Source organism: Capra hircus, chromosome 7, assembly GCF_001704415.2.
Source record: "Capra hircus breed San Clemente chromosome 7, ASM170441v1, whole genome shotgun sequence".
In the NCBI taxonomy this organism is placed as follows: domain Eukaryota; kingdom Metazoa; phylum Chordata; class Mammalia; order Artiodactyla; family Bovidae; genus Capra; species Capra hircus.
In genome coordinates, this window is record NC_030814.1 from 41,549,654 (window position 1) to 41,565,206 (window position 15,553).

The 15,553-nt window shown below is 45.8% G+C and overlaps 2 protein-coding genes across 4 annotated transcripts in view; one reads left to right on the forward strand and one right to left on the reverse strand.

The window, feature by feature from the left end:
- CYFIP2 (cytoplasmic FMR1 interacting protein 2) overlaps positions 1-15,553 on the reverse strand; it is a 135,565-nt gene that overhangs the window by 52,540 nt on the left and 67,472 nt on the right. For all 3 annotated transcript variants that reach the window (XM_018050112.1, XM_018050113.1, XM_018050114.1), the window contains 3 exons: positions 13,411-13,530; positions 7,290-7,489; positions 5,958-6,045 (listed from right to left, as the gene is read on the reverse strand). In XM_018050112.1, the coding sequence (XP_017905601.1) occupies positions 5,958-6,045; positions 7,290-7,489; positions 13,411-13,530 (408 nt within the window). The remainder of the gene's footprint in view (positions 1-5,957; positions 6,046-7,289; positions 7,490-13,410; positions 13,531-15,553) is intronic.
- Positions 1,561-5,934, forward strand: FNDC9 (fibronectin type III domain containing 9). Its single transcript, XM_018050115.1, has one exon. The coding sequence runs from the start codon at positions 3,266-3,268 to the stop codon at positions 3,947-3,949; it is 684 nt and encodes a 227-aa protein (XP_017905604.1). The 5' UTR covers positions 1,561-3,265; the 3' UTR covers positions 3,950-5,934.

Genomic DNA, 15,553 nt, shown 5'->3' on the forward strand with positions numbered 1-15,553 from the left:
TTGGATACTTTGGCCAAAAACCAAGAATAAAAAAGATGACTTTTTAAAAACACCTAGCTTGTGTTTTATTATTGTTATATGATTCAGGCCTAGATCCATCTGAGCAAGGGCTGCTGTAGCAAATTACCAGAAACATGATGGCTTCAAACATTAGGAATTTAATCACTCACAGTTCCAGAGGCCTGAAATCAAGGTGCCGACAGGGCCGTGCTCCCTCTGAAAGCTCCAGGGGAGAACGCTTCCTTGCATCTTCCAGTTCCTCCTGGCTTCCGGCAGCATCGCTTCAATGGGCTTCTGCCCTTTGCCTCTCTCTGTGCATAACTCCCCCTTTCCTTTCTCTTATAAAGACACCAATCACTGGAATCACCCTAAATCCAGGGTGATAACACATCTAGGTCCTTAACTAATTAAATCCACAAAGTCTCAACTTCCAACAAAGGTCACATTCTGAAGTTCTGGCTGGACCTGAATTTGGTGGGGTCGGGGTGGGGAACACTCAAACCAACTCAGGACAAGTGTCCTGATGGTTACGAAGCATGCCTCACATGCGCTCAGGACTCGGGCAGGGATGGTACTCATGTTTTCTATCTGACATCTGGATCCAGCCCAAGCCATTAGCCTTACAGATGATGAACTGAGGCCCAGAGAATAAAAGCATCTTGACCAATGTCATGTAACTAGGTAATGCCTCAGGAGACAAGAATAAAGAAATAAGAGGACACAGAGGTGGAGTGGCGGTGGGTTGGGTTGGGTTGGGAGGGGATGAGGAGGTAATTATATATCTTTACTTGTGGGAAAACAGAATGGCATCTTCGCCTTTGAAACCACTGTCCAAAGAAGGTCTGGATGAGGGATAAAAATGATAACTAGCTTATTAGAGAGATAATTTAGGGGCCTTTGAGGAATTAGTTTCATTCTGAGGATCAACATGGAGAGGACTGTTTGCCTTTTTTTCGGCTGAAGGAATCAGAGCTCCTCTCAATGAGCAGAAGCCTTTCCAGATTGAAACATCGTGCGTACAGATGCCTGCTGGTTGCCATGGTGAATGATGCTGATCTGAAGAAATGAATAATGTGAGCGTTGGGGGCGACAGTGCAATTACTCAGACAGTGGTGAGAGAGACATCGAAGAGAGCCCAGAGAGCCCAGAGCAGAGGAGGGGAGAGGCAGCATCCTTGGGCTCTGATCCATTCTGCCTCTGAGGGGTGCCTAACAACCGGATCACTGCAAGCCTCAGGTAAGGGACATACATGGCTCTTCTTGGGAATGGAAATGGCTTTTCTTTTCATACTCTGCTTGGAGGAGAGCCAGGCAATGGTAATAAGAGCAGCTAAAAATGGGGGGGGGATTGAGAGACAGAAGAACAAATACAGGGAGACATCTAATCCTAAAAGCTGTAAGTGCCACATCTTGACAGAAAGCTTTTTAAAATGTCTGCTGGAGAAAACTCAGTCTGCAAAGACAACCAGTGCAGATGTGAGAGATTCATGACAAGAAACAGGATTCCCAGTCACTCCTGATGGAAGCGTTTACGAGGGCTATTGCCTCTGTAGCACAAGTAATGAATTAAGTTCTTTTCACTGTGGTCGGAAGTATATTTGTAGAGACGTGGCAGGTATTGGGACGGGGTGGACGGGTATGTTTGAGAAGGAGACCCACGGAGGGAGCCCAGGTACTCAGTCTCCTCTGCAAAAGACCCTCTTCCTGGAGGGATCTGAGCACCCCTGCCTCGTCCCTTTAATTCCCCATTTTTCTGGGAAAACATTTCCAGCCAAATGGCAAGGAATTCATTCCTGTTCCTGAGCATTGTAGTTTGCTGTCATCTTTAGAAAAGAAAATCAAGCACTGAAGATCACTCACTGCTGGGCACCTTTCTGCAGCTTACTTCCTCTAGGAGCAAGGGCGTGAGAATAGGAGGTTGGAGAGAGGCAGGGAGGAGAGAAAGCAGCTCATGAGGAACCAGTCTGGCTTAGTATCCAATTCAGGTTAAAACCTGATCAACTGTTTTTGTTTTTGTTTTTTTACTGCGCTGCTGCAATCAGAAATGAAACCTCTGTCTTTCATAAGAGAGAGTAGGGGCAGAGGACTACGCTGGGTGCTACCTATCTATGAACATACACAGGTTGACTATGGCTGTCTCTAGAATTTTAGCTCAAGGGCAGTTCAGCGGAGAAGAACTAAATTATCCCAAATACACAGAATTAAAAAGAAACTAAAAAGCTTGAAGATGGCACACTCTTACCAAACAGAGAGGGTGGCAGACAGAAGAGGGATCATTTGATGTGTTGGAAAAAGCAGCAACCCAGTCTTAGTACCAGCACCTCATTTTGTGATAACATTCTACTACTAAACCTGGAAATCCAGAGTCTTGTTAGATAATGGCTTCTCTTAGATTGCTTGTCTGTAAAATGGGAATCTAGTTCAGACATTGTGATGAATAAAGCATATTCGTTACGGTATGTTGACCTTCTAGCATGACCTGTGACATAGCAACTGCTCGCTAACTGTGGCTGGTGATTACCACCGTTAACAGTCACAGAACCAGCAGTATCAAATAGGAGCAGCTCTGCTGGTATTTGGAGCTGATTATCTTGACCTGTGAAACTAATTTCCTGGGTAATTCAGCTTTGAAAAAAGCAAACAAACGGACAAAACACCATCAGAGGCTTTGGGGAGAAATGAGCTGCCCCTGAGTGACTGACGCAAAGCACTTCTCGTCACGGGCAACAGAACTGCGAGGCTAAAAACACAGTGGCCAGAACGTTCTAGGTGAATGAACTCACAGCACTTGGGGCAGAAACAGGAGGTCTAGAGGGAAATTTTAGGTGAAACAATCATCTGGCGTGGAGGTCACAGGCCCATGGTGACTAACACGGGGACCCTGAGGCTGTGCTTGCTTCTCCTTCATTCCTTTTCTTCTCCCTCTTCCTTTTTTTTTTTTTTTTTTTAAGGTTTGGGAACCATGTTGTATTTAAGGGTTCTGAGACAGGGCAGCATGGGGCTGGGAGATCTGGGTGCATCTTTCCTAGGCCTGCAAGCCCCTGGCTTTGGCATGAGATGGCCCTGGTCTGAACTGTGGTTCTGCCATTCCTCGGCTATGCCCAGCTGAGTGTTGTCACCTCTTGGCCTCCATCTCTCAGTCTGTAAAACGGGGCAATATTAGTCTCCATGTTGAATACTCAGCGCACGGTGGCTGTGATTATCATAAATCAACACTTAAATGAGGACATGTCACTCTTCACTTTGATTCTGGTTTCAGAATCGAGATGAACATCAAGGTTGGGAACGTTTCTTATACGGGAGCCATCATTTCCTGGTCGTCCTCGGAGCCCTGCCTGGAGGACTATTACCATATTATGTATAGGCCCAATTGGAACAGCATCTTCTCTGGCTATCTTCGCTACAGCTTCCATCACGAGGAGAAGGTGCCTCGAACAATCAGCTCCGTGGTGCTGGAACACCTCACCCCTTCCACCCTCTACTTCCTGTGCATCAGCTGCAAGAAGATTCTCTTCCCCTACAGGCACTACTGCACCATGTTCCACACCCTGGATAAGACTCCACTGGCCGCTGGAAGCTCCCTGGTGGACCCCCAGATCTCGCTCTGGGTGCTGATGGCCATTCTGCTGGCTTGTTTCACGGCAGTCTTAGCCTTCATCTGCCTCCAGTTCTGGTGCATCCGGTGCCACGAACCTCGATGGTCTTACAGAGCCGGCCACATGGAGGAAGCCAATGGGCTGGTGAGATGGCCAGAGGAGGCCCCGGGGCTAGGTCAGGGGGACGAAGGCCTGCAGGGGCTCCCCCTGGTGGAGCTGCCACACAAAAACTCTGGAGAAGATGCGGAACCAGAAGCTGAAGCTGCAGCAGTGGAAGTTGGCCAGCATGCCCCCGATGCGGGTGCCTTGCAGAGGGAGGGAGGTGGTCAGGCTGCATTGCCTTGTTTTGGGTAGTGAGAGGCAGGGAGGAGGCAGCCCACATTATGTAGCTTAAAGGCCTCCATGCAATAGGTCTCCTGTAAAAATGCATCTGTAGACTACCCACTCATCTTCCCTCAAGTGACTGAGCTCTTGTGAACTACTTAGTTGGATGAGTGCCCTTTGACAAAGCCTTTCAAGCTGGAAAACACATACCCCCATGGTGGGCAAGGGGAGGAAGATGCTATCTCTTAGGAGGGTCGATCTAGAGCAGCAGGGCTCAGTTAGAAAATAAGGCATTATTTTAAAATTAAAACCACCATTAGTATATGATGGGTTAGAAATGGAAACTGACATGACTGAAATAAAACACACTTCAAGGAAACTGTTGGGTTAATTGAAGATAGACTCTTTAGTTACACTTTCAGTCAGCTGAGGCAAATGTCCAGGCTCCTTCGCTATTACAGGGATGGGGGGATTATTTTGGAAAGATGTGAGAAACGTTGCTCTAGAGTATTTTGCACACCAAAATACTCTAATTCAGCAAATCGTACAGCACTTGTACCCCATCTTCACTTTTTTTTAACCCACAGACTATCTGTATTATTATTAACAATGCATTTTCTTTATACTGAGTCATTTAAAAAACTTATTTTAAAAGAAAGCCCATGTTATTCCCCAAATGAAAAACCAGCACCCTTCTGCTATAATAAATAGAAGAAAAGAGACATAATAAGCAGAATGAAAACAAAATCATATTAAATTTGACTTGAATACTATTACCATCTAAGGACTCTAAGCTTAGGGCCTGCTCTCTTTGATAAAAAGGGAGATTAGCAATTGTTGGAGAGCTATTAAAGACATTTTGACACCAACTCAAGACTTTCTCCTTGATATCATCATCAAGGTTTAAAAGAGAATAGAAAAGGGAGTCCCTTTGTGAGCCACTGTTGATTCATGCCATGCCTGTGAACTGTCCACAAGGCTGTCTGGAAGGGTGCCTTGAGAGAGCAGCCTTGACCAGACTGGCTGCTCTGGAGGAGATACCTGCTCTCTCTCAGCATCAGCCTAAGACCTTCTAAGCCCCACCTTCCCACCTTCAGGCCTGAGTGATGGGCAATCATCTTGGTTCCTTACCTTCCCAAACTAGGGCTCCCATACCTAGAGGAGCGCCTTGTCTAACTAGGTTACACTTATCCAGTCACTTGTTCTAAGTCCATCTGTGCTTATGTTGTGAAAAATGGGGTCAGAGGTGGCCATTTTTCATCTGTCACAAAAAAGAACCTAGGCTTTTTAGCTGTTTCTACACTCTTTACATGGTGTTCTCCCACACAAACCTGCAGGCTAAGAGAAAATCTCCTATATACGTCAAGGTGTTGGTGAATCTGTGTGAAGGGTGATCCCCTGTGCTCACCCCCCAGGGTGGAAACAGAACTGGAGGAAGGTGGAGATGCGTCTGCTTCGATCTCTGCTAAATCTCCAGCATGGAGACCCTGCCCAGCATGTTCTAGGGCTTGAGGAATTTCTGTTTAATGATTGGCAAAGGACTTAAGGTCCAGAACAGACACCGCCTGGAAGGCTTCATTAGTGTCGGGATCAGCATTGTGAACCAAGCAGCAAAGAGACAGGACGAGACCTCTCAGAGGTAGTTTTGGCCATCTGGGATTTCCTTCAAAGTTCCACCTTCCCAACTGCTTCCTGGCTGCAAATCCCTCATAGTTATGGAGCACAAAATCCCAGAATTGCAGGACGATATGACAATGAATCAACCGAGAACAGGAGGAGATGTGATGCCAAGACAAGGAGACCCTCTCACCTGTTTCCCCATTCCCACCCAGAACCCAGCCCCGCCAGGTCTGCGCTCACCCCCAGTCTTGCTAGTTGTGAACAAATAAAGATGGATATATTCATAGTTGTTTCTGCCTGGACCTCACTGCTGCCTCTTTATCTCCACGCTTCTTGCCTTTCTGCTTCGGACAACACTTTTCTATTTGCTTTTGCTCACTAGTCCTCTCAGAAGTAGGACACAGGCAAGACCACTCACCTTAGACCCATAGAGGTAATAAGGCTGGACGTTGGCGGGTTTATCTCTCTGCGGTTCTTGGGTGAAAGGAATGGCAGTTCGGACAAAACTAGGAGGAGGAGAGAGATGGGGCAGGAGTTAACTGGGTCCTAACATTCTTCACAGGTTATGGAGCGGGAGCCCCTCTTGACCAGGGGCAACCACACTGTTTCTTAGGCAGTTGCCTATACAGTTCTTGTGACAAACTCCCATTTAATCCCTGTCTCCTTTTCATAAGGGCATCCCTGGTGGCTCAGATGGTAAAGAATCTGCCTGCAATGCGGAAGACCTGGGTTCAATCCCTGGGTTGGGAAGACCCCTGGAGGAGGGTATGGCTACCCACTCCAGCATTCTTGCCTAGAGAATCCCCAAGGACAGAGGAGCCTGGCGGGCTACAGTCCACGGGGTCACAAAGAACAAAAGGGAACACAGTAGTCCAGGTTCACAGGCTCAACTCTGGGGTTATGGCTGATGAGAACAGTGGTCAAGAAAGCTGAGAACGAGTTGAACCTGAGCACAACCTTTTCCAGGATCCTTCACCCAGTTTGGTTTCCTCAAGAGTAGGGTGCTGCAAACTCTTTCTATAAAGCCCCAGACAGCAAATGTGTTCAGCTTTGCAAGCCAGATGGTCTCTGTTGCAACTACTCAGTTCTGCTGTAGCATGAGCGCGCCCATAAACAACTGTAAATGAATGAGCACGGATGGCAGAATTCCAATAAACTTTGTGAATGTCAAATAATTTCCACTTGTCACCAAATTATAATTCTTCTTTGGATTTTTTCCCCCAGCCATTAAAAAATATCAATACCATTTTTAGCTCATGGGTTGAACAAAAACAGTTGACAACTAGAGGTGGCTTGTGGGCTGGAGTTGGCAGATCTCTGCTCAAGAGGATTGAAAGCCCCAGATCTTTAGAGAACCGGAAGTCCATCTTGCTAAGTGTGTGGACTCTTCCCAGGCCCTTTCCTGCATCTGGCGCATACTTATTCAAAGCTAGTCATGAGCCAGGCCCTGAGGATACTGAGAGAGCTTCCTCTGAAGGAGAGAGTTGGCTGCTTCTGCCCCTGCCCCCAGGCGGCGCTAGTGGTAAAGAAGCCACCTGCCAATTAAGGAGATATAAGAGATGAGGGTTCAATCCCTGGGTGGGGAAGATCCCCTGGAGGAGGGCATGGCAACCCACTCCAGTATCCTTGCCTGAGAAACCCATGGACAGAGGAGCCCGGAGGGCTACAGTCCATAGGGTCGCAAAGACGGAAGTGACTTAGCGCACACGCACCCCCCTCCCCCGGCCACTTTGCACTGAGACTCCCTTACCGGTTGGTGGAGCCGTTATAGCAGTAGTTGGGGAGGAAGTCGAAGTTGAGCTCCCAGAAGACGTGCAGGGTGATTCGGCCGTAGGGGGCGGACACATTGTGGTTGGCCTCCCGAAACATGGCGTCGAAGCTGTCCAGGGTCATGTGTTTACACAGCAGCCGGTGCGTGAGCCGGTTGATCTCCAGCAGCCACTCCAGCTCCTGCCCAGAGAGAGAGCCCGAGGCTGCTGAGGACTTGCATATGCGCCTTGCACACCAGCACTGCCACCTGCCAGATGCCTTTCCTGCAGGCAAGAGCCCCTCAGACCACCTCGTAACTGCTGGTATGGGGACTAGGACCCCTGCAGTAGTATGTGGCAACATTCCTTTCTTTTGAGTGAAGGAAGTGCCAGACCATGCCAAGGGAGAATGCCTGCCTGTACCCAGAAGGGAACCACAGGTCATGTGCAGATCCCTCATCTGCACTCCCTGCGGAAGAAAAGCACAACGACTGGCTTTCCAGTTTCTATGCTGGTAAGGAAAAGCCTGTCCCTCAGTGACGCAAGTAAAGTAAAAGAAAACTGTGACTGTCCATCTATGACTGAGGGTCTAGCTCCATCCTGCAGAAAGCAAGCAAAAGAGCTACCACCTGGTAAGTACTTAACACTGGGTTGGTCCATGTGAGACTACTAGTTTCTTATGTCAAACATCATCCAATGTTAGTAATTTCTTATGGTTCAACCTAATACATACCAAGGAGTATTCTAAGCACTTAATATGTGTCAACTCACTTAATGCTCAAAACCCCCTTATAAAGTCAGCATGATGGCTGTTCTTATTTTATACATATATATAGAAAACAGGCTTTAAGGAGTGCAGTAACTCGGCTTCAAATCCAGGAAGTTGGGCTCTGACATTCACATTCTTAACTCATATACTACAGAAATTTAAAAAACAGCTGGGGGCACAATGTTTCCTCCTCTTGACTCTTCTTGTGTCCCCTAATCACACAGAGGTTGGTTAAACATGTTGGCAAAAGTTTGGCTGCAAGCCATGGACCAAGGACTTGCATGAGCTATAGGCCCTAGTCATCTGGAATGCCACCTTCAGGCAGAGAATGGGACCAGAGTGGATAATATCCAGACATAGCAGGTCACTGCATTTGCCTGGAAGTAAAAAGAAGGTAAAATCCTTTGGGCTGGGTTTAGTTCTTCACTGAATTGCTATCAAAGAGAATCAAAGCACAAACCTGTGCAGAGAAAGGAAGTACTCCCTCTATAATGCTCTGCTGCTGCTGCTGCTGCTAAGTTGCTTCAGTCGTGTCCGACTCTGTGTGACCCCGTAGACGGCAGCCCACCAGGCTCCCCTGTCTGTGGGATTCTCCAGGTAAGAACACTGGAGTGGGTTGCCATTTCCTTCTCCAATGCATGAAAGTGAAAAGTGAAACTGAGGTCGCTCAGTCGTGTCCGACTCTTCGCGACCCCATGGACTGCAGCCTACCAGGCTCCTCCACCCATGGGATTTTCCAGGCAAGAGTACTGGAGCGAGTTGCCATTGCGTTCTCCCTATAATGCTCTGGAACACTCTTATATTGCAGTGGTTAAGCCATCTTTTGTGATCGGTATGACTCCCTGCTTCATGGAGGGGTAGGCTGAGGCTCAGAGGGAGAAAAAACTCGCTCAATAAAGGTCATAGGGGAATATAAAACAGGGTTTAGGATGTGCTCCTAGGTCTTCTAATCAAACCATGTGTATTTGGCCCTTGGATGCAGCTGCCTGGAATAAAAAGCAATTACTGAGAAAGTCCTTTGAACAGTAAAGATGGCTTTACAACCTAAAAGCTAAAAGGACATAGGCAATGGCTGTTCCCCAGAGTATAGCTAGGAGGTGGGGCGGTCAGAGGGCCAGCTGTAAGACCTGGGACTTGGAGCCCAACTGTTCACAGTCACAGGAGGAAGCCTTGCATCAGGGATTCAGTTTTATTCTCATCAGACACAGGACCCCTCTGACTCTAGTTGATTTCCACAGTGTGGTGGAACCAGACCACACTTCTAATCTTGGAGCTTCATTTTTCTGAAATTCAGATTTGGTGGCTCTAAATTGGGGGCAAAATACCGGATCAAAGTTTGCAGACTTAACTGGCTGAAGTGAGACAAGCTGGGGCAGGAGGGAGCCTGGGCTGGGCTGTGCATGGCAAATTGGAGAGCCATTGCTGGATAAAGGTGGATTGGCTATGTCATGGCATCCGATTGTTTGTTACTGCATTGGAATGGGGTAAGTGATGGCAGAGCCTCTGATCTCTTGGAAAAGGCCAAAGTCTGGATTTCAGTTCTGGAACGGTAGTTGGAAGAATAAGTTTCCAGTGATTGTGCACTGTGAAACATACGAAGGGCAGAAATACAGAATCAGCTGTCTGCTTCCATCTTTTGGGGCCTGGCTAGCCAGATGGCATCTTTGTTCCTAGTCACTTAGGATGGGTAAGTAAGTAAATAAATAAATGCGATGAATGTGGATGAGTTTATTTCTAAGATCACTAAGTATCCGTAGCACATGGGGGTTCCCTGTTACCATGAAGACCGCTGCAGGTGAGAAACTGGGAAACAGTTTCCATTCTGTGATTTCAACGGCCTCACAAATGCGCATCAGAGACTGAAGAAGAGAGCTCTCAACTGCTGACGTGGGGATGCCCGAAATACAGGTCTACTTCCCCCGCCAGGCCACGGGAGTTTTTATTACGCAACACAAATGGTGTTTTGCATGAGCCATTTCTTCCAGCCTTTCAGTCCAAAGAGGGTACTTGCCTGCAGGGAGTGCAGGGCTCAGTGCATCAAGGCACAGAGGTTTAGAAGGCCCCAAGGGTGGTCTGTGTGCCTTCAGAGAGGAGGTGAGCTCTGCAGAGTAAAGCCGGTTTACTGGGGGGCAACACAGAGAAGCAGCACTGGGGAAACAGAACACCCAATAGGCTACTTATGTGAGGTAGAGGAAAGAGCTTTTCCGTGGGAACCAGAAATCCCGGGTGTCAGCACACTTGACCTTCAACCTTCTCTGTGGTCTGGGCCAAGAGAGAAGGGATCTCAAACTCAGGCACTAGGTCACCCCATGAATGAAGTGCAGCAGGCCTGTGGCAAAGCCCAGGAGAGCACAGCTCAGCTGATGGGGACGTCTAGGCAATTGTTGCCATCTGTGAAGGCAAGTCTGACGTTGCCGGGGTTTCTGCAGTTTTATTCGAATTCTCCCAAATGTTAAATGTTGGCTCAAATTTTCAAATATGCTCTGCAGCCCAAACAAAACACAGACTGCAGGCTGCCAGCTCTCAACTCTGGCATCAGATCCTTCAAGAATCTATTTGCTCAGCTGCATAGGAGGAGGGAGACTGATGAAATCGCTACAATCCTCCCAGCTGGGCATCAAGGTGGAGGGAAGGGCTGAGGGGAACACATTCCTTTCTTGGTTTCTCAGAAGAGGCAGAAGCTTCTCAGCCAAGGCAGTGGGGGCCTCCTGACGTCCCAGGAGACAGCATCCGTGGCTCTCCTCTTCACCGCTTCAGGGACTGGGGCTACTCTCTTGGTAGCCGTGGCCCTCACCTGATAAACTCACTGCTTGTTTTGATTTTGTTCCTGGCTAAAAGAACATTCAGTGCCTTTCAAGGACTGGGAAGAGGCCGCGGACACCCCCGCCACACACTAAAACCAGTTTTTCCATAGGGTATGCTCATTCATTATTGGAAAACTACAAGATAAACAACGAAGAGAAAAGCAAAAATCCCACCTCTTGGACATAATCACTGCTAACATTTGGCAAAAAAAAAACAAACATGTCTTAAAGTGGATCTCCTAGAAGAACTTGTGCTGTATCACAGTCTCTCAAAGTCCATGACCCAGGACAGAGCTGGGGCAGCTGGGTCAAATCCTCTTAGGAAATGCTGCTGAGAATCTACCCTGAGAGTGCCTCATTTGCAGCTCAAAATTTCTTTTCTTTTTTTTTTTTTTAATATTCATTTTATTTATTTGGCTGCACCAGGTCTTAGTTGTGGCAGCTCAAAATTTCTATATTCCTCTCTTTCTTCATAAGCTATTTTCATCAAGTGGAAGGGACTATGGAAAGCTCTTTCCAGGCAATATCTCATTTCATCCTTGAACACGGCTATGAGGTGGATTCTAATATTTCCTCCATGTACTACAGGTTTTTATACAAGATAAGTGATTCACCCAAGATCACCCAGCTGGTAAGTGGCGAGGCCAGAACTGGGACCCCAAGGTCTTTCTAATGCTAGAATCATAGTTCTTGATCCTTTCTTTAAAAACTGCTTTGTCCATTAAAAAAAACCTTTTATTTTGAAATAACTTTAGACTTACAGAAAAGCAGTTAGCTGTAGACCTCCTGCACATTCCTGACCTAGTTTCTCCAATGTTAACCTCCTACATAATCATAGTATAATTGCCTCAAGTTGGAAACTATCATTGATATAATTCTATGAACTAAATGACAGCCCTTATTCAAATTTCACTCGTTTTTCCATGAAGGTCTTATCCCACATTTCTCTGAGTGGTCACGTCTCCTTGTCTTTTCAAATATCTAATAGTTTTCAGTTTTCTCTTTGTCTTTTATGTTCTGGGTGCTTTTGAAAAGCATTGTTCATTTTTGAATGCCATTCAATTTAGATATATAATCCAATTAGATTGAGATTATGCATTTTTCATTATGCATACATATTCAGGGGATATGTGCTGTGCTATGCTTAGTCACTCAGTTGTATCTGACTCTTTATGACCCCATGGACTGTAGCCTGCCAGGCTCCTCTGTCCGTGGGGATTCTCCTGGCAAGAATAGTGGAGTGGGTTGCCATGCCCTCCTCCAGGGGATGTTCCCAACCCAGGGATTGAACCCAGGTCTCCCGCATTGCAGGCAGATTCTTTATCGTCTGAACCACCAGGGAAGCCAATTCAGGGGATGCATGGATATATTTTCTTACTGGTGATACTAACCTTCATGCTTGGTTAAGAGGATGCCTCCCAGGTTTCCTCGCTGTAAAGTTATTATTCTTCCCTTTGGAATTAGTAAGTATCTTGAAGGAGATAGTTTGAAACTAGGCAACTATCCTGTTTCTTTTCAAAGTTTTTTTTTTTGTGACTAATTAAAAAATTCTGGTAAAATATACATAACATAAAATTTACCATTTTAACCGCTTTTAAATGTATAGTTCTGTGGCACTAAGCACATTCATATAGTTTTGCAACCATCACCGACGTCCACCTCCAGAACTTTTTAGACTTCCTCAACTGAACCTCTGTACCCATTAAATACTTACTCCCTATTTCCTGGCAACTACCATTCCATTTTCTGTCTCTATAAATTTGAATACTCTGGACACTTCCAAATAAAGGGAATCATAAAATACTCTTCTCAAAGCTCTGCCCACTAATTTCAGTGTCTATTACGGGATCTTGCCTGCAACCATTAGTACTCTGGTGTTCTAATGGTGATTTTCTATTTCTCTCATTCCTTCTCTGTATCTGCTCTTGAAGCTTTAAAATCTTCCTTTCATCACCTAAAGACTGATTGACCAAGTTTATTCCAATTCTTGAAGAGAATTAGCAGAGAGTAGTTCAAATAGCTGATTAAAAGAAGAAGAGGGCGTGCCTGTTCCATACTTGTGCATCAGGAAGAACTATACAATTTCCAAGTCCCAGCACAAAATGAAAAGGTGGGGGCTTTCATTAGAAAAAATGATTGTAAATTCCAAGATGGTGACAATAGAGCATTAAACCAGTCAACAGCCTCTCTGGGCTCTAACCTACTGCACACCAATGAAGCCGACCCCATTGTGAAATCTTCTCTCCTTTCTCAGGACCATCTAGCTACTTGCTGTATCTGTAGAATCCTAAAGGACGAGAAGCTGTGTCCCGGGATAGACCATCTCTAGAGATTTCATGACCTCCCTCCACTCCCTCTCTCCAGGCAATCAGGAAGGTAAAATTTTTCTCATTCCTTTTAAGTCTTTCTTTTTTCCCTGCTCATTCAGATAAGAAAGAGACTCATCGTGTCTCTTTAACCAGCTCAGTACCAGGCTACCAACAACTCCCCAACAAGGCTTCTAGTTTGAGGAGTCCCACGGCAGAATTCCCAAGGGCTTCCATCTCTTACCACAATTGAGGTCAGGTCCTCACTCTCAAAGCGGCTGATGGCCTGGTCCAAGGATTTATACATGGCAGCAGAGATACGCTGGGTAATGAGTCTGTTCAAGTCAATGGATCTACCCAACAGCTGCATGGAAGAGAGAGAAAGTTACTTAAATTTTACACAGGCACATGACAACGAAATGCAATGCACTGATTTAGTAAATTGTCCTAAAATTATAAAGAACATAACCAAGACAAATAGGGACTCTATGCAGAAAACAGTATTGTTAAATTTCCTGAGTATGATAGTACTATTCGGATGATAAGAGGATATCCTTGTTCTTAGGAGATATGAGCTGAGGTATCAGGGATAAAGTGTTATGATGTCTGCAACTTCCTCTCAAATGGCTAAGAAAAAAGTATGTATATTAAAAAATATTTTAATATATTACTTACATATAAATATGTTTTTATACATTATATATTCTATAAAAACATAAAGTATATTTACTGTATTTATGAGAAATAATATATACATGAGAAAAAGTGAAGCAAACATGACTAAACATGAATAATCATGAATCTGGCTATAAAGTATATATGTGTGTTCACTGTCTTAATGTTTCAACTATCCTGTAGGTTTAAAATATAAAAAGTTGAAAAAAAAATAAATAAAAAGTTGAGGAAAAATATGGTGCATTCAGACTGTAGGAAGAGGTTTGCGGTAAGCTCTGGCAGCCATGCAATGCTGACATCCTTGAATCTCACCCTGAGGTTCTTCCTGCATCCATCCTATTGTGCAGTTCAGAGTCACCAGGGTGCCCCCACCTTCCCCACCCCAGCAAGGGCCTACTGCGTACCTTTATGAGGATAAATTTAAAAGCACGAGGAGAAGGGCTGATTACAAGATGGAAAATATAGCTCAGGCTAATTTCCACCGGGGTTCACGTGGGCATGACTACAGATGCTATGTAGACAGCAATAAGCATTTATTGAGTACCTGCTGCGTGCACTGCACTTTGCTATGTGCCTAAGGATTCTTCTCAACTATTTTTTTTTTTTCTGCTTCCCTTTTGGGAGAGATTTTCTACTAATTGACTAAGGCTCCTTATAGCCATCTTCTGCACACACAAAGCCCTCAGGATTAACATCCTGTGGCTAATTCTAGCTGCACTGGTAATGGAATCTTCTGAGAGGCTAAAGGAGATGCTCTCACGGAGCCTTTGATGTTGACAGATGGGCAAATGCTTTTTCCTCTTATGATTCCTCGAGCATGGATTTCTCAGAGCAGTGGGACTTTCCAGGTTTTTCAGGGTAATTCCTCTCCTCTCTATCCAGGGCATTTTCTCAGCCTCAGCCTTGCTCCCCTTTACCCAAGTCTTCTCCAGGAACATGTGAACCACAGGATAAGCACACAGAAATCACAGCGTGAAGGTCATTTCACTGCCTGTGACTGACAGGGCTTACTTAGTAGTAGAATTTAAGATCTGCTAAAGCATCTCTTGTTTTGTCTGCCTGGCTCCCATGAACACTGTTAAGCAGGGGTATGTTTCTGAGCTCCTGGCAGCACTTCGTCTATATCATGGGTCAAACTGTAACAGAGACTAACTCTATACCATAATGGGAAAGTCAGGGATAGGAGGTGGGCTGAAGTTCAACAGGAGACTGTTGTTCAGTCGCTAAGTCGCGTTCGACTCTTCATGACCCCCATGGACTACATAGCATGTCAGGCTTCTCTGTCCTCCACAATCTCCTGGGGTTTGCTCAAATTCATGTCCATTGAATTGGTGATGCCATCTAACCATCTCATCCTCTGCCAACCCCTTCTCCTTCTGCCTTAAATCTTTCCCAGCATCAGGGTCTTTTCCAATAAGTCAGCTCTTCACATCAGGTAGCCAAAGTATTGGAGCTTCAGCTTCAGCATCTGTCCTTCCAGGGAATATTCAGAGTTGATATGCAGCTCACGATGGGTGTTCAAAGGCTCTGGTGGCCCCTATTCAACTGAGGTGAGCAGCAGATGGGCTAAGAAGCCTAGAACTTGAACCAAGGGAAGCCCAATGCCTCTTGGTAAGATTCTGAAGCTGGATTATCCCTGTGCTCAGTAGACCACACAGGGCAATACTCAGGGCAGATGATACGCGGTCCTGATTTCTGATCTCTAGGCTAAC